This window comes from Macaca fascicularis, chromosome 15 (assembly GCF_037993035.2).
Source record: "Macaca fascicularis isolate 582-1 chromosome 15, T2T-MFA8v1.1".
Taxonomy (NCBI): domain Eukaryota; kingdom Metazoa; phylum Chordata; class Mammalia; order Primates; family Cercopithecidae; genus Macaca; species Macaca fascicularis.
The window spans coordinates 11,739,596-11,766,938 of NC_088389.1; the positions used below are offsets into that span (position 1 = coordinate 11,739,596).

The 27,343-nt window shown below is 45.6% G+C and overlaps 1 protein-coding gene across 7 annotated transcripts in view; it reads left to right on the forward strand.

Annotated features, from left to right (window-relative positions):
- The window catches only part of MED27 (mediator complex subunit 27), a 217,900-nt gene that overhangs the window by 6,254 nt on the left and 184,303 nt on the right, over positions 1-27,343 (forward strand). The window contains exon 3 of one of the 7 annotated variants that reach the window (XM_045373977.3): positions 215-26,111. The exons of the other annotated variants lie outside the window; for them this stretch is intronic. Within the exon in view, the coding sequence (XP_045229912.1) occupies positions 215-259 (45 nt within the window). The 3' untranslated portion in view covers positions 260-26,111. Of the gene's footprint in view, positions 1-214; positions 26,112-27,343 lie in introns of those variants that run through there. 7 annotated transcript variants of the gene reach the window in all.

The window sequence follows — 27,343 nt, forward strand, 5'->3', positions numbered from 1 at the left end:
CTGGCTTTTATTTTTTTTTTCATTTGTTTATGGCAGAAGGCTACTTGTATATTTGCCTGGAAAAGCAGACTAAGACGTCCGCCTTTCCCTGGCGACATCTGAAGCTGCAAAGACCCCAGAAGTGTCACTTTTTACTGGGCTTGGGAAATGGGCCCAGAGCGAGGTGCTGCTGCTACCTTTTTTTTTTTTTTTAATGTTTGATTTTTTATTATAGAAAGAGCAACTTTCTATTCCAAGAATATTCCATTGGAAAGTCTGAAGACGTTTCCTCCGTCCTGCCCTCCTGAACCGTTCTTATCAGAATCCAGTTGCTTAATGACGAAGTTACTGCAAAGTTCACTTCTTACATCTATCTCTGAAGGTGCTCTTTTCTGTTTTTGCATCACGGAACTAACAGGGTTGGAATCGTTTTACGTTGCAACGCAGAGCCTTTCCTTTACGGACTCCGTCCTCTTCTAAGGGTAAACTCTAAGGCCCAGGGGAGAGAAAACATGTCCATCTTGTTCCTTGCTGGGAGTCCCCAGCACCTAGCAAGATGCCTGGTACACTGTAATCATTCAGTGAAGACTAGCTCAGTGAATGAAAGAATAAATGAATCGAAGCATTTTCTGTTGAATTTTTAATTTACAACCCTTTTGTGGTTTGCTTGCTTGTATTTTTGATGAAGTACAATGAGGGCATTTCCATTTTCAGCCATTACTGAGAAAGCCAGTTGTGGTGCTTGCAGATGGGAGGAAATTTGGAGATCTTATGATGGAGGCCAGGGCTGGGGGTCATTTGGAAGGCCAGGGTGAGGTCATTGGGTGAACCAATGATAAGCTCTTTGAAGGCTGATTGTAGCATTTTTATCCATATCATCTGTCACCTGGTGTGCCCTTCTAATGGGACTTGGTGGAAGTTTTTTGGAGTTGCCTGAGTCAGGCTAATTTGAGCTGCTGCACCTGATGTCAGGTGTTCTGTGGCAGCTGTCATTTTGGCAGCAATGTGGAAACTGTCTAGGAAGAGGAAAGTCAGCTCCACCAGCCTCTTAGGGTTATCCTACTTTGTGAGTTACCTATAACCAATTTCTGCTCGTGTTTTCCTTCCCACCAGGCCCACCCCGGCTCATTCTTCTCTCCATATAGCTGCTACATGTTCAGGGAATACAGATTCATTCAGAATATAATAGGAAAGAAAATGACTTAAATGCCCCTCAAAGTTTAATCATCATGACTTTAGGATTGAGCACCCTTCTGGATTGTCCTTTTATTAGCGAAGGTGTTCTTTCACCTAAATCTAACCTGTGTAGCGCCCCATCACTCAAAATGAACTTGCTAGCATAGTGGGTTGGGCTGTAGTATAGACTGCTCTGGTTAGCCTTGAACCCTGCACCCTCCTCCTCCCTCCCCACCTGCAAACCCTGGATACCATGGGAGCCATTATGAAAAGAACAGCCAACCAGAGAAAACAATGAAATTCAGCCAGTCTCCTGGACAGCTAGATATATGGTAGGATTCAGAAGTCAAGAAGGTATATCAAAAATATAAAAACCTAGATGTGAGTTCTGGAGTCAAGACTACCTGAGTTCTGATCCAGCTCTGTGCTTATACTTGAGCTCACAACCCTTGATACAAGGGAAAAAATTCTTTTTGAGTATCAGTTTCCTCATCTGTAGAATGGGGATAATACTAGTATTTGTGTCATAGGGTTGAAGCGAAGATTGAGATAATGCACATCAAATGTCTTAGGATAACTCACACATAGTAAGTGCTAAGTAAATGGTAGTTATAATCACCAGGCATAGTGATAGTACACATGTGTATTCTCATTTATGGAATGCATGTTACTCATGCATATGTACTCATTTATAGAACGTGTGTTACTTGTATGCATGTGTACTCATGGATTGCGTGTCACTCATATGCCTGTGTACTCATTTATGGGGTGTGTGTTACGCATATGCCTGTGTGCTTGTTCACGGGGTACATGTTACGCATACGCGTGTGTGCTCATTTATGGGGCGTGTGTACTTCTGGGCCCGTGTACTCATGGATTGCGTGTTACTCATATGCCTGTGTACTCATTTATGGGGTGTGTGCTACTCGTATGTGTGTGCTTGTCCATGGGGTGCGTGTTATGCGTGCGTGTGTGTGCGTGCTTGTTGATGGGGTGTGTGTATGTGTGTACTCACCATGGGGCGTGCTTTACTCGTATGCATGTGTGCTCATTCCTGGACACGTGTTACTCGTATGCATATGTGCTCATTCAGGGGCGCGGGTTACTCGTGTGCATGTTTGTTCATGCGGTGCGGGTTACTTGTATGCGTGTGTACTTGTTCGTGGGGCGTGGGTTACTCTGCTTGGCGTGCTCGTCCATGGGGTGTGCGTTACTCGCATGTGTGTGTGCTCATGGAGGGTTACTCATGCGTTTGTATTTATGGGGTGTGTGTTACTTGTGTGTGTGCTCGTTCATGGGGTGTTCGTTACTCATATGCGTGTGTGCTCATTTATGGGGTGCATGTTACACATATGTGTGTGTGCTCATTCTTGGGGCACCTGTTTCTCGTGTGTGTGCTTGTTTATGGGGCGTGTGTTACTTACATGCGTGTGTACTCGTTTATCGAGTGGTGGTGTTGCTCAGTGGTTCAGAGCGTAGGCTCCAGAGCCTGACCACTCTGGCTCACATGCTGTGTTACCTAACAGCCGTGAGGCTAACCTCTCTGTGCTTCAGTGCTGTATTCTCTAAGATGGGAATGATAATTGTACCCACCTCAGAAAGGTGTTATGAGGACTAAATGAGGTGATACAAGTAAAGCACTTAACCTAGCACAGAGTCAGTACTCTCCAGTGGCTGCTATTACTGTCTTAAGACAATGCTGAGGACAGATTCCAGGCAGTGGTGGCCCATCTTCCAGTGGCTTCAGCTCCCTCACCAGGCCTCCCACACCTGACTTTGGTATTCTCCTGAAGTTCTTCACATTGGAGATTCTGTTGGATAATCAGCACCTTTTCCACTGAGACAACAATTCACACATTAATATGAATTAATGTGTTGGGGGGCAGTTCTTTCCTCACAGAACCTGGGGGTGGAGGTAAGGGATTGGGGATTTGGTGGGGGGTGTGGGAATCGAGGGGCAGTAAAGGCAGGGCGAGAGTCCTGGGGACAAACCACAGGAGTAGTGAGAGGACTGTGGAGAGGAGGTGAGAAGGGCATGTTTGGCCCCAGGCGGACATTTGTGCACACCGAAGGGGACTCTTCCCACCTTGGGACTCAGTAAGACCTAGGATATCAGATCTGTTTTATAGTGTTCTCACCTGGTGGGAAAGGTCTTGTGGGCCAGTCTGGGATTTTTAGCCTTTTTTTTTGAGACAGGGTCTTGCTCTGTTGCCCAGGCTGAAGTACAGTGGCACAATCATGGTTCACTGCAGCTTCAGCCTTATGGGCTCAAGAGATCTTCCTGCGTCAGCCTCCCAAGTAGCAGGGACTACAAGCATGCACACCCATGCTCCAGCTAATTTTTAAATTTTTTGTAGAGACGGGGGTCTCACTATGTTGCCCAGGCTGGTTTCAAATTCCTAGGTTCAAGTCATCCTCCTGCCTTGGCCTCCCAAAGTGCTGGGATTACAGGCGTGAGCCACCACGCTCAGCAAGCCCTGCTTCTTGAGGACAATATCTGAACACAAAGGCTAATTTAGAACATTTGGATTCTCTCCAGGTTGTAAATTGGGTGCTTGTTATCAGCAGGGCTCTGGAGTCAGACTTCATTGGGTCTCAATCCTCATCCCCCTTTTCCCAGCTTTCTCATTTGGAAGAACGTGCCTTTGCCTCAGCCTCCTCATCAGTTCAGTGTGGATAACAGTAGCTTCCACCTTCCGGGGCTGTTGTGGGGACTAAGGCATTGAGCACATTTGAGGGACCTAGGCCGGTGCCCAGTGTGGCGCGCTTGCGGCAACTGTCCTTTATTCTTGCTCATTTTAATATGAAAGGTAAAGCTGCGCCTGGCGGTGTGCAGTCAGGAGAACCCTGGACGGAGCATTCTAGAGAGCACTGTTCAGTCTTGGCCGTCCACTGTCCTGCTCTGTGGCCTCATGCCAGTGGCTTTCCCCGCCTGGGTTGCAGCTTCCTCGTCGGTAGGATGAAGGGTTGGGCTGGGTGATCTCTTCAGTCCCTTCCAGCTCTGCCCCGGAGAGGTTCATCGGAGTCATCAGTGCATTTCTGTGGTCATGGAAACAAAAGTGTAATCCGAGGAAGGGAGAGTTACTTCCACCTCTTCAGCTCCAGTCCAGTAATGTTTCTGAAGTACACACAGCCTTTGTGTATGCTCCAGGGCATCTCAGAATATCCCCGAGTGCAGAGTGGAGCAGCAGCCCCCAGGGACTTGAGTGGAAAATTACCTTGCAAAGGTTCTGCAGACAGCATTCGCCTCTTGTAACACACCATGGGTAAATGTTACTGAAAATCAAGCCATACCCCTATCATTCGAAACGGTTTCTATCCCAAGGCTTTGGCCCGATTCCATGTCTTTATGTTCTACTTATTAGTTGTGGTTTCTGAAAATAGTCACTTTTTTTGTTGCCTGGAATCAGGTTTGTGACTCCCTCATTCTTTTCTGTAAAAGAGCAGGAACTGTCTTTGGGAGGCTCACTGGCCGGCCCCAGGGAGGCTGCAGAGGCTGCTGAACGTGTGTCAGCCTGCCCGCTGGGAGCCACTGGCAGTGGGGACTCACATTGATTCCCTGCTTGACTCTCTTCTATCAGCCTTTTGTGGGATGATCAGGTTTGTGTGGTTTGTCCAGAGCCTTCTGTAGATTGTAACCAGAGCCTATAAAGGGCATTTTCTCTTCTCTTCCAAGAATGTTAAGTAGAAAGGAAATTGTCTCCTGTCATTTGTCCTTATGCAAAATTGCACATTGGTGGTGGGAAGGAAGCATATCATTACATGTACAGAAGCCTCCCATTTTCTTGTCTTCTCTCTTCATGGTGGTTTGGGCTGGGAGAAGGCCGCCGGGTTATTAGTGCTTCTCTCCCTTTTCTGGGCCATCTCATCTGTTCTGTGGCTGCGCTTGCCAGCCACACACAGTGACTTCTAACTCCATCACCAGGCTGGCTCCCTCCCCCAACATCCAGACCCATGTATCAAAGGGCCCAGCTGGACAGCTGCCCTTGGGGACTCACAGGCCTCTCAGACTGAAGCAGTCCAGAACTGAAATCCTCACCCCCACCACCAACCCACTTCTCGTGGTGGGATGCCTTAGCCAGCCACCTGCCCAGATCCCTGGGTGTCATCCGTCGCTTCTGCCTGTACCTCACACCCTCTGACAGATCTATTCATTCCCCCTCTTCACAGCCTCTCAGGTCTTTCCTCTCCATCTTGACTGCTGCTGCCTCTCCCCGGGCCTCCATTATTGCTCGGGGCAATGCCGCAGCCTCCCCACTGGTTTCTGGCCTGTAGTCTACCCTTTCTAATCTATTTTCCACTCTGCAGCTCTCGAGGGATCTTTAAAACGTAGAGATCTGATTTTGTCACTCTTCAGTGATTTCCTCCCTCTCTCTTAGGATGAATTCCAGCTCCCTTGCTGGCGCTTGGAGGCTTTCTAGTAATAATACACGGGAGCCCGAGTCTTTTGGCCGGCTTCCCTCGCCTCAGTTTCCTCATCTGTAAAATGCCACAAATAGTCCTGCCTCTTAGGGTAGCAGTGAGGATGACATGAATATTGCATGCGAGTGTGTGGCCCAGGGGGAGTGTCTGTACATGACCTGTTGACCATTAGCAGTCCCAGTGCAGGCCTGTCGTCATCGTGATCTGTTGTCGTCGTCGTGGTCTGTTGTCGTCGTCGTGGTCTGCTGTCGTCGTCGTGGTCTGTTGTCATCGTTGTGGTCTGTCGTCGTCGTTGTGGTCTGTTGTCATCATGGTCTGTTGTTGTCATCATGGTCTGTTGTTGTCATCATGGTCTGGCACCACTTGTTCTTCTAGCTTGTTTCCTCCCTCCCTTCTTGCGGGGGGAAGAAACCCTTTTCATTATGAAAACTTTTTATTATGCAAAATTTCAAATATACACAAAAGTGAGAGAATAATGACCTACTTTCAACCACTAAGAACATTTTGGGCCGGGCGCGGTGGCTTACGCCTGTAATCCCAGCACTTGGGAGGCCGAGGTGGGCGGATCATGAGGTCAGGAGATCGAGGCCATCCTCGCTAACACGGTGAAACCCTGTCTCTACTAAAAAATACAAAAAACTAGCCGGGCGTGGTGGTGGGCACCTGTAGTCCCAGCTACTGGGGAGGCTGAGCAGAAGAGTGGTGTGAACCCGGGAGGCGGAGCTTGCAGTGAGCTGAGATCGCACCACTGCCCTCCAGCCTGGGTGACAGAGAGCGAGACTCTGTCTCAAAATAAATAAATAAAGAACATTTTGCTGAACTTGTTGCATATATTTCCCCATCTCTCCCCACGCTTGCTTGCTTTTTTGGTGGGGGGAGGCGAGGACTGGAGTCCATATGTGAAAATGGAGCCCAGACATCCTGCATTTCATCTATGGAGACTTTAGTGCACAGCTTCCTCTCTCCCCACTTTCTCTGCTCTTCTTTTTATTGCCACTTCTAGTCTACAGAATTAATTGCGATTCCCCAAGGGGCCATCATCTCTTCGTCTTGGGGCCTTAGCTCTTGTTCTTCCTCCTCCTTTCTTTCTGTGGAAAATTCTGAGTCATTCAAGTCTCAGCTTAGTTGTTACCACCTCTGGGAAGCCGGGCTTTGAGATGCATCCAAATTAGATGTTCCCTGTGTTTACCCCATGATTGCCTTTACTTGTCTGTTTTCCCTGCAAGATGAAGGCTTCTCCTGTATTAGCACTGAGGCTTTGGGCCAGTTACCTAACACCTGCTGGACTGTGAAACGGGCATGGCGCTGATCTCACAGGGCTGTTCTAAGCATCTAACTGGAAAATGTATGTCAAGTTTCTAGTTCAGGGTTGGACACACAGTGGCATTTAATAAATGGTAATTATTGGTATTAGTGATTTCCAAGTGTGCAATAAAACAGTATTTGAATGGAATTAAAATGGAGCCTCTGAATCTCTTCCTCTGTCATTTTTAGATTGTGGTTTCTTTTCCTTCTGCATCTGCCTCCGTTTGCATCACCTTAACTTTTTCAGATTTTGGTTGTGGCTGTTGTCAGGTGCAGGAGCACTGAGAGGCAGGAGGCCTGGGAGTGAGTGCCAGGGGGCTTCCTCTCCAATTCTTTGGCTGCTATGTGCTTTTATTTTTATTTTTATTATTTTTTTCATTTTCTTTCTAGCAATAGAAGATTCCCAAACTACACTCTGTGCTAATCTTAGGGATTCTCTGCACTGGCTCAGGACTTCTGGCCTGTGTGTGAGAGGGGAGCTGGGGCATCTGTTTTGCCTCCTGTTCACTGCACTTTTCTTTGGCTTCTGGAACTTGCTCTCTGCATTTCCTTTGCTGCAGTTACTTACTTGTTTTGGGAGGCACCAGCTCACCACAGTTTCTTGGGCATGGTGAGGCTTGTTGTTGGGGCCAGTCCCTGCCCAGGGTCTTGGCTCAGCTTCTTCTTTTCCTTGCTGACCTCTCCAGGTGAAGAGAACTCCCTAAGACCCTCCCATCACACAGGGGACGGTTTGCTCATCTAGTACTTGCTGGGAAGTCAAGAACTTTGTTGTCCTTTTGTCACATTGCCAAACTTGTTTCAACCCTGGGGTTGGAGGCTGTTTCTGAAGTCTCCTCCAGCCTCATCTGTGGCTGCTCTGCGAGATGCACCCCGGGTCAGCTGCAAGGAGCCTGCAGAGGTCAGCTAGCTGTGCCCTGCTGCTCGCTGTGCCTCCGCCTGGAATGCCTTGCACTTTTGCGAATGCATTTTCTCCTCCAGCCCTCTTAAAGTGTCTCTTCGATGAAGACCAAGCAGAGCTTAGCTCAGCCGGCTTTGCCCCACAGCCTCTGGGCAGTCACACTGACCACACTGCGGCTGCCTGCTCTCTGGGTCCGGCCCCGTTCTCCAGGGTGGGGACTGGAGTCATCTTGGAGTGCCTGGCTCTGAGTACAGAGCAGGCATGCTGTAATTGAGCAGCACCTCTGCCATCTTTCCAAGCACACTCCGGGGACTGTACTTCCTTGGACTGTTAGGGGACCTTGGTGATGAGGTTGGGCATCACATCTCATTTGATAGAGAGTGACTTGTCCAAGGCCATGCTGCTAGCCCTCTAACTGGAACCAGCAGTATTTGGCAGCTATAAGAGGGAATGTCAGTAGAATGTCCAGAAAAGCAGAGAGGTTTCTTCTGCCATTGAGGCTCATTAAGATACTGACTTTTCCCCTGGGTGGCCCCCATCAGTACAGCAGGACCAGTGGTCTGTCCATGTGACATACCAAAGGGAATCATTGGGGACAGGTGTGATCCACAGACAGCCATGTGGGGCCCAGCCCGGGCATGGACACAGCTTAGAGGAATTGCCCTGACCTTTATGAGGAAGGCAGCTGCAGGCCTCTCAGATTCGGGAGCGGCAGGCACCCTTGTGTGCGTTAAGCTCTAGCTATGATAAGTTGGGATCTGAGCAACTCACTGGCATCTTTGCAGGGCATCTCATGAAAGAGAAGGGTACTGCCCAGGAGCCCCTTAGCGGGGTGGAAGGGGGCACCAAAGAATGGCTGTGTCAAGACAGGCACCACCCCTGCACCTTTTTGTTTGTTTTAAACAGGGATTGTACTTGGTCGCCCATTGGGTTCATAAGATGAGATACCCGCCGCTCTTCTCCTTTCCCTGTTTGCGTGTGTCTGTGTGTTTTAGCACTGGAGGGTTATGGTAGACCACTGTTATTTTTAGTCAGTAGGCTTCTCTGATTATTGATTACTTATCAGTAGTTCCCACCACTGTGTGTTCTGGTCTTGGCTCTCTCTGGATGCCGCTAAATGTGTTAACTTTTGAAGGGTGAGAGTCTGTAGGTTTTGAATGTGTATATGCATTAACGTGTGAGAAGATGGTCGCACTTGCTGCCAATGTGCTAATTCTTAATCATTTCCAAACTGTGTTTTTGGATAGTGTGCTTTTTGCTAGGAAATATCCAGTGCATCCAGTCGATATGCATTTATTGAGCACCTCCTACATTCCAGGTGCTGTTCTAACACAGTGAATGAAGCCAGTAAGTTCCCACCTTCCTGGTGGACAGAGGAGTAAAGTGCCCAAAGCACCTGGTTTTAGTAATAATTTCTGGCCCTACTGCTTGTCTTTTTTTTTTTTTTCCTTAACCAGTAGCCTTAAATGCCTCAGCTTACCAGTCCTTACTGTCAGAACGGAATATGACAGAGTGCCGGGTGACTTCAATTGGCAAATGTAACTTATCTAAAGCAGTGTCTGAACATGAAGGAAATTTTTTCTTGCTATCCTAGTATCTTAAATATCGCCCAGTTTTTATAGCATGGTGCATTTTAATTCTGCTCCACACTTAATGCAAATGCAGATGTATTATTAGCGATATACCCTTTCTGGCTTATTTGCCCTTGGCTTGGCACCAGTTTGCCTTTATCCTTTTCTAGCCTAAGGCTGTGCTCACTTTAAGGGATTCTCATTGATTGGAAGAGAACACTATATATCTTGTATTTATGGCTCATCGAGGAAAAGCAACCACTCAATCAGCTTTAGGGTTCCATCAACCTCAGACCTGACTCAGTTGGTCTGTTTCTATCATGAGATAACTTTCTACATGTTCTTTGAGATATGTATTGGTGACTCTGTAGCAAAGAAGCTACACATTTGTTATTCCTTGTATTTTGGACTGGGTCTGTTTACATCTCCTCTAGATCCCCAAAGGCTGATTTTGGCTGTGTGTGAGACAGGCCTTATTCCCTGACTTCAGCACCTCCTCCCGGCATGCTGGGTTCCCGGATGCTCTGTATTCTCTTGGTGTGTCCGACCACCCACCTGCTCTTCATCCAGTCATCCAATCATAGCAAGATTTATCTACCTCACCATTTAAAATCACACTTGGTATTCGGCATGTTTCCCAGAATTGAATGCATTGATTCAAAATACTACATCATCCATGTTGTCTGTGATGAGAATTGGAATCACCCGAGTTTCAAGATAGACTGAATTCTTGATGTCTTAGTGAGCAGAAAATGACGAAGTGACCGTTGAGGAGCTTTGTTTAGCGACAAGGCGGAAGTACGTTTTCCTTCCAGTGTCTCCATGATAGTTTCTGTGTGCTTTAGATCCTCTACAAGTTTCTTCCACTTCATCTGCCAAATGGCTTTGAAGACACTCCTTTTTCCAGGTGGTGAATGCACCTAGATCGGGCTGGCATATAGTAGGCGTCCAGTAGGTCTAAGTTTTTCTCTCATTACCCCAAGCTCCCATCCGCCATTCCCCCTGCCCCTGAACACTTGAGCGGTGGAGGTGTTCCTGCCTAACTAGATTCCCTTCAGACTCGGCTTGGATAGCATACATACCAGCTCCAAATGCCTTTAAAATGTTTAAGAAACTAGCAGAGGATTATGGAGGCCAGCATTCCTCTATCCCTTGTTTTTCCCAGTCTAAAACAGAACAGTCCGTGTTAATTTTAATTGCTTGGATGAGCTCAAACATTGAGATTTTAATGCATTTTCACAGTAGCTCAGACAGCATAACCACATTATCCTGCTGGCAGTTGGTTGGAATCCTCGGCCAAAACGTTGTACTTGGGGACCTCAGCTCAAAAAGCCGGAACGTGGTAATTTCCTAGCGAGATGTCTTGTGGGGAATGTTGCGTTTCCTGTTGAGACTTCCTCCAGATAGTGAAGTGTTGTCCTTCTCAATCACGTAGTGGTGGGTTCATATTGCTTTCAAGGAGGGTTTCAAAGCTCTTGGCTAGCTGAGGGGGTTTCTAGGGGAACTGCTTTATTCTTATGAGTTGCAAAATGGAAAAGGCCTATTATAGGCCTCCCATAAGCAACCCAGATGGAACATTGTCACTGTCTGCAGCCTGGCGTGCTCTGGAAGGCACTTCCCAGTGACTGCATCTCCCATCTCCTCAGATGATACTGATGAATTTGCTGCTAACTGAATGAACAAATACTCCCACCCTGTTTCAGGCTGTCTTCTGTCACTAGGACACTTGCAACAGCTTCCTCACAGGCGGCCCTGTCTTACACCTAGTCCTTTTCCCACATAGTCAGAGTGACCTTTCAAAATGCAAGTTTGATCACATAACTGTCTTGCTGAAAATGTACTGATGGCTGGGTGCAGTGGCTCACACCTGCAATCCCAGAACTTTGGGAAGCTGATGCTGAGGACAGCTTGAGCCCAGGAGTTCAAGACCAATCTGGGCAACATCATGAGACTCCGTCTCTACAAAGAAATGAAAAAATCAGCCAAGTGTGGTGGTATGCGATAATCCTAAGTCCCAGCTACTCAAAAGGCTGAGGTGGGAGGATCACTTGAGCCCGAGTTCGAGGCTGTAGTGAGCTGTGATCACCCCACTGTACTCCAGCCTGAGTGACAGAGTGAGACCCTGTCTCAAAAAAAAAAAAAAAAAAAAAAAAAGAAGTATTGATGACTCCTTCTCATGCTCAGGATGAAGACAGACTGCATAATGTAGCTCGCTATGGTCCAGGTCTGGCTCCCATAGCGCCCCAGCTCTGGTACTTAGTCACCTTGAGTCACCATACTCGACCTGCTGGCCCATGCTACTGCCTGAGCTGTTGCCGTGTTCAGATGTGCCCACCTCACTTTATGCGTGGTGAATACGTTTTCATTTTTCTGTATTTGTTACTTGAGAGTCTTTTCTAACTCCCCAAGTTGGGGCAAGGTGCCCTCCCGTGTGCTTCCGCAGGCCACTTTCCCACTCCCGTGTTGCCCACATCATGGCCTGATTCATGCTGGACTGTAAGTACTGATTGCCTGGACAGGGCCTGGGGCCAGATCGGCCTGTTCCCCATTTTATTTCCAACATCTAGCAAGTCCAGCAGAAGAAAACAAACTAACAAAACACTTTCAGTTAGATGAGTAGCTTAATTATCTTTGAAGACAATATAATAACTTTAATTGAGCATATTTTTGAGAGGAGGTAGGAGCATAGGTGGGATTCCAGGCCCACTTTCTGGAGGTTGGTGGGAGATGACTGCTAACCCGTGTGTCTCCAGAGCACACAGCTGCTCCGATGTCTGTATTGGGCTTATGCATTCCACTCACAGCTCGGCTTGCTGAAGGGGCATGCATATTAAGGCTTGTTTTTTTCTTTTTTTAAACTAGTTTGGGGATACAAACAGAAGGTAAATTATCCTGATTATTTTGAGGCAGTTATGAAAAGGGCAAAGAAAGGATACAGCGAAAGTCATAGAGACACCTTATGTTTATTTTAGGCCTTTACAGTTTCTGAAGCATGGACATGCCTGTCATTGCATCAAGCCAGGAGCAGCTGCGATGTATGGGGTCAAAGCCTGGGCTCTGGGGCCCAGTGGGTGGCCTGGGTGCCAGCCCTGCTGCCGCTCTTTAGTAACTGGTGACGTTGTTCAGCTCACTCCTGTTTCCTGATCTGTAAAATGAGGTTGATGGCAGGAGTGATTTGTAAACAAGGCATTTTATTAATAAAATGTTTAGACCGTTCTTAAAATACCACAAATTTTATAGTGATTAACATGTTATGCTCTATAAAAGTTTATTATAGACCATTCAAGCTAAAACAATACAATTTGAAAGTATGCCACATCAACTTCACTTACAAACTACTAGCAGTGTCAGTATAAAAAGCAAGATCTTACAACCAAAATCAAAAGATCTAAAGTACGGTTGTTTTTATACCTTAGCATCACCTCCAATTCTAACTTTGCTGGGTGAGACATACCCACCCATAGCCACTCGTTGGCCCTCAAGGGACAGGGCCTGCAGGAATGTGCTGTGAATAAGGCACCGTTGGTCCTTTTAGCTCTGACTTACTTTTGATTTGGAGAACTTATGTCTGAAGTTAAGGTTCAGCCTCCATCCCTCAAGGTTTTACCCACATCCTTTTGCTGCCCCCCTTTCTGTCCTTAAGTGTCCTTTAGTGTTGGAGAAATGGTTGTAGATGCAGAAATGCTCTTGTATCAGTCCATTAGTTGATGAAGAAAGAGCTACTTGTAGGGTGACAGCAGATGAAAAGAAAGTTAAAACTTGAAGACAGTGTCCTCTGAAAGAAAAAAGGGATTTTTTTTTTTTTTTTGAGATGGAGTCTTTCTCTGTCACCCAGGCTGGAGTTCAGTGGTGTGATCTCCACTCACTGCAGCCTCCGCCTCCCGGGTTCAAGCAATTCTCCTGCCTCAGCCTCCCGAGTAGCTGAGATTACAGGCATCCGCCACCATGCCCGGCTAATTTTTGTATTTTTAGTAGAGATGGGGTCTCACCGTGTTGGCCAGGCTGGTCTTGAACTCCTGACCTTCAGAGATCTGCCCATCCCAGCCTCCCAGTGTGCTGGGATTATAGGCATAAGACACTGTGCCCAGCTGGGAAATGTTTAAAACACTTTATCTGAAAACTGAATTTTGAAGTTGAGCAACACACTGTGCTTGGTGGGGACCGTAAAGGGTTTCCTGTAGAAGCTTGGAAAGGGCGGCCCTTGGAGGAAGCTTCTATAGAAATGGAGCCATCATGTGGAACCGCAGTAGTCAGTCGGGTGGGAGGGGGATTAGTAATTTTTGCCGTCCCTGTGCACATTTGTCCAACTGATGAGAAAAGCCTTTGAGAGTTGGCCTACATCAAATTTGCCTTATGACAGGGATATCTGTATCTCACGGCTGTATGTGGAACTGGCAGCCAAAGAGGTCAAGCTTGTGTCTACAGCTTTTTGTCAACATTCATCTTCTTCCGCTGTGTCTGTCTGCCAGTGGTGATGCGTCTGCATTTCGACAAGATGGTGTGTCACTGCCTCCCCCAAAGCAGGGGGCCACTCACTTCCTCATTCTCCCATTAATCTCTATACATGGGGGTCATACCTATGCTAGTCAGTGATTCTTCTACGAAAGAAATGGAAACTGAAATTTTGTTAATTTGTTCATGTTTTTCTACCTTGAAACCAACTTCCCAGCAGCATTAGGTAACTAGATCAAGTCCGAGCTCTGCAGTTTCTTGGTTTTTTTTTGTTTTGTTTTGAGACGGAGTCTCGCTCTGTCGCCCAGGCTGGAGTGCAGTGGCTGGATCTCAGCTCACTGCAAGCTCCACCTCCCAGGTTCACACCATTCTCCTGCCTCATCCTCCCAAGTAGCTGGGACTACAGGCGCCGCCACCTCGCCCGGCTAGTTTTTTGTATTTTTTAGTAGAGACGGGGTTTCACCGTGTTAGCCAGGATGGTCTCGATCCCCTGATCTCGTGATCCACCCGTCTCGGCCTCCCAAAGTGCTGGGATTACAGGCTTGAGCCACCGCGCCCGGCTCTGCAGTTTCTTTACTGTGTCCTTGGGCAGGTTACTTGACCTCCCCTGAGTCTCAGTTTCCACATCTTTAAGTGTAGAGAATCATGATTCTTACCTTCTAGGATGTCTGTGAAGACTCAGTGAGCTAACCCTGGTAAAGAACTTAGCTCAGGGCTCCCTTAGTGTCAGCTCTGAGGGGTATGATAACAAAATGTATTAGTGAGCATTGGTGCTAAATATAACGACAGTCACCTGAGCTGCTCTTCAGACTGGTAATACCAAGCAAGGAAGTTGAGGAAGTCGTGTGTCCCTGTATCACATCTCAGCAGACAGGGATCTTCAGCTGGGTTTTGGGCAAGGTGCATTAATGGCTGCTTTCCTGAGGATTTATTTCCAGCCATGATATACAAATGGCTGTGGGTGTTGAGGCTGTAATGGATCTTGTGTTTAAGGCTTCTACTGTCACGGCTCAACAGAGCCCTCCCTCGGCCCGCCCCTCAGATTGCTGCCTCTGGCTTGGAGCGTGACTGCATCTCTCGGCCCCATCACCTGCCAGCTCTGAGCTGGTGGCTGTGAGGCGCAGCCTTGGCATTGCTGGCAGGTTGGTCTTAGGAGAAGCTAGGCACTAGAGCTTGCCAGCACAATTTGTACTTTGATTAATTTAGTTAATCTAACTATCTTGTGTCAACCTGAGAGGATCATTATGCACAAATCACTGTTGAAACTTGAAGCTGGCCTCCCTTTCACTAAGCCCCCAGTCTGGTCTGTAGTGCTCCACCAGAGTCTTTCTGAGGGTGATTCTGTTCTTCTTGCCCTCTCTGAGATACCAGACTTTCTCCGAAGTTCAAGTTAGAAGCTTTGAAGAAAGGACTTGTTTGGATTCTGGTCCCGTATGTTGTGTCTCACTTGCGGAGAACTGTCCCCTTTTATCTTTGCATGTGGGTTAAATTTCATTTTTCCGCTAAGTAGTGTGAGTCTGTAGCTGACTGCTGCTGCTGCTGCTTTCAAGTCAAGTGGGATTTTCAGAATGGGGCCCGAGTGGGCTTAGAAGTTCCTTCAGGGATGGGAAGGAGGTATGCATGGGGCGGGGGGAAGGGTGACACTCGCCAAATCGCTTCTGTTTTACTGAATGTAAACAAAGTGTAAGACGCTTCATTCTTTGTACCACTAAGAAAGATAAAGCACCGCCACAGGTAATTTTCAGACACTGTGATCATAAGATGCATCATTATTTCAGGTTTTAGAATAAGTGAAATGTGATATGTTGATAATGAGGCTGGTTATAAAATCCTTAGCTTTTGATATGGTTTCACTGAAGTTGTGGAGATGTGGATTTGGAGGACCCAGATATTTGTGTCATCCAGTGACCTTCACATGACCTTCTATAGTAGTCCGTTCTCATGCTGCTATGAAGAAATACCCGAGACTAGGTAATTTATAAAGAAAAGAGGTTTAATTGACTCACAGTTCCGCATGGCTAGGAAGGCCCCGAGAAACTTACAGTTGCACTGAAAGGGGGAGCAAACACGTCCTTCTTCATATGGCGGCAGGAGAGGGAAGTGCTGAGCAAAGGGGGAAAAGCCCCTTATAATACTATCAGATCTTGTGAGAATGAACTCACTGTCACGAGAACAGCATGGGGGTAACCACCCCGTGATTCAGTTGCCTCCCACCAGGTCCCTCCCACGTCATGTGGGGATTATGGAAACTACAGTTCAAGATGAGGTTTGGGTGGGGACACAGCCAAATTGTACCATCTTCCAAGTTGCTAAAAAAGTAATGTACCCATCTCTCTGTGAGGTAGGAAGAGGGAGACCAGCATCCCTAGTTATGCACAGAAAGATTGGAATGTTGTGCTTTTTATGTGTGACTTTCAGATGATCACATTCTACATATTTTCAGTCAGCTTAAAGTTTTCACTTTTAAAATTGGTGGCCAAGCCTCATATAATTCTTAACTTTAGAAAAAATAGGATTATCGCTTGACACGTTTTTTTTCTTGAGGATAGAACATTCCACTGTGTTAATTTATTATTTCGTTTATTTTTTAGAAATTAGGTTTTACTATACTGCCTAGGTTAGATTCAAACTCCTGGACTCCGGTGCTCCTCCTGCCTCATTCTCCCAAGTAGCTGGGATTGTTGGCACATGCCATGGCACCAGGCTCCACTCACTGGGTAACACAGTCCTGATGTCTTCTTTGTTGTCACCAGGGAGGGCTGAGGAAGTAGAGTGGGCATTGACAATTTGGGAGTCTGGAAGAAAGATAAACTCAGGAGGTCTTTTCACTTTCATGAGTAATGTTTGGGATCACCTGTTAGGAAATCCAACGTACAGGCAGAATTTTCTAGTCACTCCCTAGATGAGTATCTGGGAAACTGATTTAATTGCCATCATATCGGCTTATGTTTATCCTAGAGCAAATGAAGTTTAAGGAGGTCCCACTAAGTTATTCATGATTATTTCAGTCTGTAAACTAGCTGCAGATGCAAGAGAATGTTTAAACGCCATATGGATGTGACCTGTGGCCCACGCAGCCCAGCTCTGTTGCCTCTTGAAGGCACACCAACCACTGGCAGACCTTTGCTGGTGCTGCCTCCGTATGTGATTCCCCGTAGAAATAACTGCTCACAGCAGAGCATAGCCCAGAATCCATTTGTTTCTCATTTGGTCCCCAGTAACTTGTGAATCTAGACTAGATTGGTTTGCCAGATGAGGACGCTGAGCCTCCGGGAGGACACAAACAGCACTGGATGGCCAAGGGCTGTAGATCATCCTGTTTGGTGGGACTGGCAGAGGATTACCTCGGGTCGTGTGCTTTTGTCTAGGCTCTTGTGATTAAGAGGGAAAGATTCACTTGAGTTCATGTGAACAAAAAGGAGGCATTATTTGGGTGTTTTGTGGCACCAGAGGGCAAACAATATAGCCAGACCTTGCAAGGGCCTGGCACCAAGGGGTAGTGCAACTCCTTTGTGAGTCTTGGTGCTGTGGGGCCCCATGGTCCCTTGTCTCTGCTTCCTCATGAGTCTCTATCAGGCTTTGCTGTCAGCAGATGGGTGTACTTGTCAGGGCACAATGGCCTCGTGGCCTCTGAGTTTACATTACCTCAGCATCGGTGAGCCATATGAGCCGAATGAAGAATCTTTAGTTCCATTTTTTGAGAGAGCATCTGAAGCCAGCTCTTTGTTCTGGGCCACTGAATGTGTCCATGGAGTTGGGGTGTACAGTTCTGAGAGACAGAGGGGTTATGCTGGACTAGACCCGAGTCATCCTCTGCAAGGTGTGAGCCCTCTGTCATGGTGTCTATACCTTCCCTAATCTGTGAAAGTCGGGAAGTTGCTTTTCTGAAATAGCTCATACAGGTTGAGTATCCCTTTTTTAAAATGCTTGGGACCAGAGGTTTTTCGGATTTTGCATTACACTTACCAGTTGAGTGTCCTGAATCCAAAAATCTGAAATCCAAAATGTTCCGATATGCATTTTCTTTGAATATCATGTTGGCGCTGAAAAAATTTGGGATTTTGGATTTTGAGATTTGGGATGCTCAACTTGTACCTGCTTGGAAGTTGGTGGTATTTTCACCCAGCAATTCTCATTTTATCATTGGGATGGGAGGCTGGCTACTGTGTAATTATTTACTAGGGCATCAGCCTTATACATTTGAAGTTTGCTGCTGCTTTTCCCTGTCATGACTGCATCAGCTAGGACTCCGCTAAGATTTAGAAAGAGGATTAATCTTTGTGTTCCTTGCATAAGCAACGTCTGTTGTAGAACTAATAATGAGGTATAAAAAATGCTAGTATTTGTCCGACTTAATGAAGTCACCATAATGAAGGCATGAAACAAGCAAATATGCCATAGTTATTTTGATGGAAATGTGAGCAAATGTTAGGCCTGTTATATTTGAGGATAAAATTGCAATTTTAGGTGCACAGAAGTATGACATGATGATGAAGCACATGAGCCCTCTCTGATGCCAGGTTCAGACCCTGCTTTTACCACTGCCTTGCTGGCTGTCCTGGGGGGCGCACTGATCTCCTTTTGCTTCCTAATCTGAAAAATGGGCCTAAGCATGGCAGCTGCCTCTGTGGGTTGTTGTAAGGCTTCAATGAATTAAATCCCCTGAAGTACTTAAAGTGGCGTCTGGCACATCATAAGGACTCAATAAATGGCTACTTTTCTTAGCGTTGTTAATCATTACAATTGGACTGTGGTGGAGGTTTGACTAAAATGAGGCTTTTGTGTTTTCTGTGGATTTAATGGTCTCGGCTGCTCTCTTGGTTCCAGTGAACGGATGGATAATGGGGAGTCTTCTCAATACTGTTATTAGTCCAGATGCTTTACCTGTCCTAATGTTCTGTCTTAGAGGTGGCTTATCAGTGCTATGAGTGAGTATAAGGCATCTTAATAGCAGATTTCATTTGTGGTTTGCAGTGTGAGTTGACCCACATCTAAATCTTCCTTGATCTAATCATCTTTGCTGTCCTGTTTGATCTTGTAAATATTAATTTAGTCTGGTTGTTCATGTGGTTTTCAACGGTCCCAAGGTTAATTACTGTATTTTGTTTATAAAGTACTCATAGATGGCTAGGCCCATTGTGGAGGACTTACAAAAGCTCCATCTGGGTTTAGGCCTGCAGACTTGCAATAAAACTTGGTGAGTGTTTAATGAAAAAGAATTTCCAACTCTTTTCAGTTTTGGTCTGGGAGATTCCTGCTTGGGTCCCTTGTTTCAGGAAATATTGGGGGCATAACTATTTTGTACCTTTTCCTATTTGCTGGCAGAAATGAGGAGTACCTAATCCTGTCTCCTAATTAGGTACTGGATTAGGAGTACCTAATCCAGTATCCTGAGAATGCTTGGTCATTTAGGAAATGCTTCTTGAGGGCCCACTATGTGCAGGGATGTATGCTCAACTGAAGGCCCTGCTTTCACAGCGCTTCCAGGGTAGCGAGGGGGACAGCAAGGAAGCAGATCCACAGGGTCCAGGGCAGGAGGGAGCAGTGAGGCTGGGATGGTCAAAGAAAGCGCCCTTCTGAGAGGCTTGAGGAGGAGGCAGCACTGGTGAGGGTACCCTAAAGAAGACCGGAGGAGAGCATTGGCCTGCCCCAAAGAGTGTCTGCTTCTAACAGGCAGACGTGGAGGGTAGGGGGGAGGGAAGGAGAATATTCCGGGTGGAAAGGACAGTTTGAGCAAAGGTAAACAAAACAGCTAGATTCCTAAATTTCTTAATCTAAGAAATTAGATTTGCAGGTGTGTTAGGCTGTTCTTGGGTTGCAATAAAGAAGTACCCGAGGCTGGGTAATTTATGAAGAAAAGAGGTAGTGGGACATGATGGCTCATGCCTGTAATCTTAGCACTTTGGGAGGCCGAGGCAAGCGGATCTCTTGATCCCAGGAGTTTGAGATCTGGCAACATGGCAAAACTCCATCTCTACAAACAATACAAAAAATTTAGCTGGGTGTGGTCGTGCCTCTGTAGTCCCAGCTGCGTGGAAGGCGAGAGGATGGCTTGAGCCCAGGAAGTGGAAATTACAGTGCACAGAAATCCCGCCACTGCACTCCAGCCTGGGTAATAGAGTGAGACTCTGTGTCAAATAAAAGAAAAGAGGTTTAAATGGTTCACTGTTCTGCAGGCTGCACAAGCGTGGCGGGACATCTGCTGAGCTTCTGGGCTTCTGGGGAGGCCTCAGGGAGCTTTTACTTATGGCAGAAAGTGAAGCGGGAGCAGACACCTCACATGGTCACAGCAGGAGCACTGGGAGGAGGGGGCCGTGCTGCACACTTTTAAAGGAGACGTCAGTATTACCAGTACAGCACTAAGCCATGAGGGATCCGCCCCCCTCACCCAAACACCTCCCACCAGGCCCCACCTCTAGCACTGGGGATCACATTTCAACATGAGATTTGGGCAGGAACGAATATCCAAGCTGTATCAGCATGCTACCTTCTTGGGTTTTTGTTGTTGATGCCATACTCCCGTATTATCTTTAGTTTTGATTACTTGATATCTTTTTCAGCAATTTTTTGTTTTTCTGAATACATTTGCTTTAAGAAGGAAATTTTGTCACTTATTTAATCTATTTTATTTATAATTTACATATTATATATAATATATATATTTTTCCTAATAGAGATTACAATAAATATATAAACACTAAAATGAGAAACAGTGTTCCCCTGGGATCTACCCAGGAATCACCTGGTATTCACCAGTGGTACGCCTCACACGCTTTGGGGAACTCTGTATTTGGCTAAGAGGCTCAACTATTTTGCCTGAAAACTTGGAGAGCAGGAGAAGCAGAGCAGGAAGATGGGGAGTGTGGCCCAGAGTTACCAGCTGGATCTGGAACCAGGCAGCCTGGGTCCATAGCCTGCTTCTGCTGTTTCCCAGCTGTGTGACTTCAGGCATGTTGTTTCATGTCTCCGTGCCTCAATTTTCTCTTGTGAAATGAGATAGTGTCCACCTTATAGGGTTATTGTGAAGATGTGGTAATGTCTGTAAATTATTCACTACAGAGTTTGGGACATAGTAAGCCCCTCAATAGATTTTCCTTTTTTTTTTTTTTTTTTTTTTTTGTTACAAGAGGTAAGCATTTCTGCTGGGTACCCAAGTCTCTTTCTCTCTGGTATACTGTATTCAGATCCTTGGTGCTCATCCTAACGAAATGAGCACCTCTGTATCCCATTATTTTTTTCCCTTACTATGTTTTCTCAGCAGCCAGCCTAAAACTCACAAGTGTCTGAGTGGCCCTTTCATGGGAACCTTAAAGGGCACCCTCATAAATAATGGAAGGTGGATTAACAGACAATTGGATAGAGAAGGTGTCCTGTGTGCATGCCATGGAATACTACTCAGTCATGAAAAATGAAATTATATTTAAGGTGGATTAACAGACGATTGGATAGAGGTGTAGTGTGTGCATGCCATGGAATACTACCTAGTCATGAAAAATGAAATTATGTTTAAGGTGGATTAACAGACGATTGGATAGAGAAGGTGTCGTGTGTGCATGTCATGGAATACTACTCAGTCATGAAAAATGAAATTATGTTTTTTACAACAGCATGGATGGAACTGGAGGTTATTAAGTGAAATAACTCAGAAACAGAAGGTCAAGTACTGCATGCTCTCACTTGCTAAGTGGGAGCTAAATAATGTGTACACATGGACACAGAGAGTGGAATAATAGACATTGGGGACGGGGAAAGGTTGGACGGGGGAAAGGTGGGAGGGTGGGAGGGATGAGAGGGATGAGAAATTGCCTAATGGCAACAATGTATACTATTCAGGTGATGGTTACCCTGAAACCACTATTTTTTTTTAAAAAAAGAGAGAGAATGGTATGGACAGGTAATTTCAGCTGACTTGGAATGTGGTGTGGAAACTCTCACTGCACCGGTGTTTGGTTGGGCTTTGCTGCAGAGAGATTTTTTTTCCCTGTGTATGTATTTAAATCTTAGCTTTGAAATGTGACCTCTACAAAGAGTTATTAGGCTTTATCCTGATAGCTATTACATACTTCAAAAACCTATATATTGTATAACTACTAGATCACTACTGTGTGGATTTAACCTTCATTATTCAACCTCAAAATAGGGACTGTTTGCAGATTAAATGTCTGCTCTTGTCCACAGTGTTTTGATTTTGCTTCTGAAGCGGAAGTTTGTAGACAAATAACTGATCCCTCTTAAAGGAAATGTACAAGAATAAAGTTGTCTTGAGGCGACCTTGTCAGAGCCAGGAGACCCAGGGCCTGCTGGTGCTGTTTTTCCCCCTTCGTGTTCCTTTTCTGTGTCGCCATCCATCTCTGCTTGTCAGAGCTGCGCTGCTGCCCACCCCTGTCTCGCAAAATCTCATGCTTGGGCTGGATGAAGCAAGTCACGGATTGAATGGAGCCATGTTATTTTCTCCTATTGCCCTTTTTCCTGGAACACAGTTGTTTTGTTTTATTCATCTTTTGATCAACTATTATAAGCTAAACTCTCTCATCATAGTTAAAAAGGCAAGGAAAGGGACCTGCTTTGGCACCTCAGTCTCGTCCATCGGGATTCTTCTGGTTTTAATGTGATATGTGACATATTTTCTGGGATCAGGGCAGTGCTTGCCAATAGAACTTTATGTGATGATGGAAATGTTCTATATCCACATTATCCCACATGGTAGCCGCTAGCCACATGTAACTGTTGAGCGCTTGAAATGTGGCTAGTGTTACTGAGGAAATAAGTTTTTTATTTTACTTAATTTTAATGAAACTTAAATAGCCACCTGTAGCCAGTGGCCACTATGTTGGACGTCACAGATCTGGAGGCTGGAAGGAACCTTGGGCCATGTAGATGAGTGCTTAACTTAACCCTTTTTTGCTTCACTGTGCTTATTTCCACAGTCTTTCTGTCTAGCTAAGGAGGGGCAGGGGATGGGATAGGGCTTTGAAAAGCATCAGTTCTAGTGATGGGGTAAGAAAGAACACAGAGCCTCTGAGACAGGGAGCCTCGAACTCTGTGGCCAAGACAAGCCCTCTTTTTTCCCCAACGTAGTTAGATTTTAGAACAAAGTACATTTGGCATTTGGGTTAATCCTTTCAGAAATCCGTGTACTAGCTAGCTGTAATTCTACCCCTTTCTTTCCCACTCAGGAAAGCTTACTGGAATGCAAATGAGTGATAGAAATGTTATTAGGGATAACCTTGAATCTGATCTAATTTATCAGTAAATAATTGACAATCTCGTGCACTGTAACTGTTATTGGGAACATGTTATTTGGGACACATCTCATAATTGATTACAAAAACTACTGTGTCTTGAAACTTCATTTGAAAAAGGATGGATCCATTAGAACATTCGCTGCAGTGTGTGGGGGTGAATGTGCAGTTGTATAGATGCATGTGTTGAACCTAGGGTTTCCTGGACAAGTGATGATTGGAGAAACACAAATAAGGCCATCATTGAGTCTTTTCAGCCATCCAGTAGTTATTGAGTGCCATTCATATGCTGAGATGTTGACAACGTAGTAATTTAAAAGTCAAGGTCTCACAGCCCTTACCCTCCCTCATGGAGCTTACATTCTGCCGGGAGAGACAAAACTATAAAAGCAATGGCAGGTGGTGATAAATCATGCAGGATAAGAGCTACAGAAAGACTGGGGTGAGTCCATTTGATGGGGTTGGGGGCCGGCCTGTGTGGAGAGCAGAGTCTGGGCAGAGGCCTGCATATGGTGTCTGGTGAGAGCCTTCCAGCAGAGGAAACAGCAAGGCCAGCCTTGGAGTCTTCAGAAGGCAATCTGCTGCAGTTGAAGCTGTTAGTATTTCTTGCTGTCACAGAAGGGGCTCTTGATATCTGGAACTTATATTGATTTCTCACTCTTTTTTTCCCTGTGAACGTAATCAGGCCGGGACCCTGTCTTTTACAGAGCGACTGTCTTCGTTGGGCACCTTCAGCCAAAATCAGGTTGTTAATTGCCACATGCGGTGGGCTGTCTTCCCACGGGCTGTGTCAGCATCTTCTGTGGTGATCCCATGGGCAAGCGTGCTCCTTAGCCCAGCACCTCGACTGCCCCTCATCTCCCATCTGAAGCCCTGCACGTTGCCTTCTGTAGTCAAGACTGTTCCATTTTCTGTCCTTGGAACAGAGCTGGTACTTTTCTTATTTCCCTTTTGTTCATGTGGTGCCTCTTTTCTGAAACAAACTTTTCTCCTCAGTTCTTCCCTGATCTTTCCCATCCGCTTACTATCCTTTCTCCTGGGACACTTGACCACACCCACCCAGCTGTGGCCGGAACCCTTATTTCCTGATTTGTGGTGAGGGATTGTTTGGATTACATCACAAGCAATGCCCTGATATTTGTTGAGTTGGTAATAAATATGATCAGGCCCATCCCATGTTTTATTTCTCCCATTTCTTGGCCTTGAACTCAAAGACTCTTTGTAGTGTCAGGTTTGAGGAAAAAAAATACTTTAATTTAAAATACTGTAAAACATACAGACACTCCAATTCTGGATTCTTTAGAATACATTTTCCCTTTTTTGGGGTTCTTTGGATTTCCCCCAGTTTTCTTTGGCAGTGTTTTCAGTTTTCTCCTATTTCTGAGAGCTGAATGTGTGGTCAGGGTGATGTAGGGTTCTGGGAGCCAGTCTCGCTGACAGTCGGTGGGCCAGAGATTATGTGTGCAGCTTCGGAGGGCTCACATTGCTTTGTTTTGTTCTCAGCCCTTTCTGGTTGGAAGGTCCTGTCCAGGCCCAAGTTCTCTATGATTCTCTTTGCTGGTTTCCTGGCTGGGCTGACTGTACTCTGCTGGACATTCACCAGACCTTGGCAGCCTGTCCCTGAGAGCTGGGAGGAGAGTGTGACATCCGTGCTGGCCATCTCCCCACTGGGCTCTAGAATGACCACTTGACTGCCACTCTCCCTCTGGCTCCACTTTGAGCGCATGCCTGCAGAAGCTCATCTCAGGAATATTGAAGTTTTTCCTTGATTTTTCCCACAGTCTGCAGAGCCTGATTTAGGGCCGCACCAGGATTAAGTAAGATTACCAGCATCTTCTCTCCATCTCTCTTGTGTATCTTGTATGAATGTGTCCTAATAACTATTGATATCAAGTTCATCCCTCCAGAAGCCAAGACCGACCTTTGGTGTCCTGCTGAGGTTGCAGTTTTCTGATGTGTTTTTCTTGCAAGTAAAATCAATGGAGATAAATCTCAGTAACTTTTCCTGCACAGTGAGGTGGTTAGGCTCTGCTGCTGCCATGGTGGGCTCCTCCCTCTGTGCCATGTGCTTGCTCGTCTTGTGCAAGGTTGTTTCACAAAAATTGATTGGTTGCTCCACTACTCTAAAGGTCATGTTTAATCACATTTCAGGAAGATTGAAGAAGATTCCGAATTGCCCAAGTTGCATAGTTGGCTTTGTGTTGTCCTTTGGTGCTGTTTGTTCTTGACAGCACAGCTCTCATTTACTCAGCAGTTAGTTATACCTGTGCTTAAAGGACAGAAACCCAAGCTGCGTTTTTTATCCTGAAAATTGGTCACAGCCAGTTGTCTGTGGTTCAGAAATGGTCTGTTTTGCCCATGGAAGTCCTAACATGAATGACATGACACTCCAGCATGCTGCCAAAGCCCTGCCCGCCACCCCCGTGATTCAGGTGTCGGGTGAAGGACGGGCCGTGGCCGCAGAGTGGGTTTGGCTTATCTGAGCAGTTGATGAACCAAGCTGACAGGTCCAGAGGGGTTCTGCTGTTGGCCTTTCATGTTAAGCATGGGGCTGTAGAACAGATGGAAGGGAAGGGGCCTTCTTGACAGTTTGGGAGGGTGGGGACCTTAAGTTACGATGAATCAAAAGAACAGTTTAGTTACTAGCGGCGTTCTGTGTGACAGCTTGACATTCTGTAATTGTCCACAGAGACCCAACTACTTTGGAATGGTGTTCTTGCAAATGTGTCATCTAATTTTTCCCCTAATAAGGAGGAATGGTCTGATTTGAAAGTTCTGAGTAATTTCACATTATTTATTAACTGTCAGCTGCAGGAATGCTTTTCCTCTCCATAGTGGTTGACTGGAGGACTGGAAACGAGTAATTGAGATTCCTGCATTCCAGAAGCATTTTTTTTTTTCCATTCCTGAGAGAAAAATTGTGTTTGGAAAATCTGTAACATGACTTAGTGTCATAATGTCGAGGATGTTTGCAAGATAGGAGAAAAATTATTATTTTGTAGGGGGTGGTTAACTATTGTTTTCAGAGTAATATGTGCTCATTATCCCAACCTGAAAAACACAAAAGCAGAACGAAGAAAAAAGTTATCTGTAATCTCACCACCTGACCGATGTATACCTGAGGTTGCAGTTTTTTTGAATTTTTGCAATCAGACCTTGGCAATGACCTTGAGCAGTAGGATATAAATAACTCCCACATGCTTAGTGTTCCAATAATGGAACACTAGGCATAAATGAGCTTTAAACACCATCAGCATTTTTATACCTCCTTCTAGCCTTTTTTTCTAGGTAAATGTTTTCATTTTTAGCTTTGTTATGTTCATTCTTTATATGCAACGAAAACTAGCCTCACTCTGTTTCCCACCATAGCCTACAAATTTTTTATGATGTTATATGGTAATATTATTATATAGTATTCAGAAAATTTGGATTTTAAAAACTGTGTAATATTCCATTGAGGGCATGCACCATAATTTCTCATACCATTTTCTTGTTGTTGGAAATTTTGTTTACCACTGATATAAATATTGATGGCATAAATATCTTTTGCTTAGGAGTATTTCCTAAAGATAGAGTCTTGGAAGAATTATTGGGTCAAAGAGTATGGATTTTTTTTTTTCCCCAGGATTTGGACAAGCTTTATTACAAAACTATAGGTCACCATTTGAACCACTATAAAGGTGCCAAGTGGACTAAGACACGTGTGTGTGTGTGTGTGTGTGTGTGTGTGTGTGTGTGTGTTTCTAAAACATGTATAAAATGAAGCATTTTAAAATTGCCAAGCAGTTTGGCCTTAAACTGTAAGGTTACCTATATATGGGTGGTTTTTTTCTGCCATTTTGCAAATGGGACCCCAACTGTATTTGGTACTCTTCCTCGTGATTATCGATCTCTTATGTCCTTTACTCTTGCTCCTCCTCCCCTCATCTCATGCTCTGCCTCTAACTGTCTTTGTTGCTCAGTACACGTTCACATTCCACGTGGTTGTTTTCTCTCTGAGTAATACTGAACCGAGGTGCAAAGCTGTAAAGACAGCGAGATCCCTGAAACAAATACAATCTTAAAGATAGATATACGTATATGATCATTTACATACGTATCTTTAAGATTGCATGTATATACACACACACATGCTCTCTAAGGTGAAACCTATGCATGTTCAGCTTAAGGATGAAGCCAGGAGTTCATCAACTTTATGAGGTCTCTTTTCCAAGTGCCTCCTTTTCTGTAATCTCTCTTACACTTTTCTTGAGGCTCCCCTTTTTGATTCCTTGGCTGGAAAACTGGGGCTTTATTTG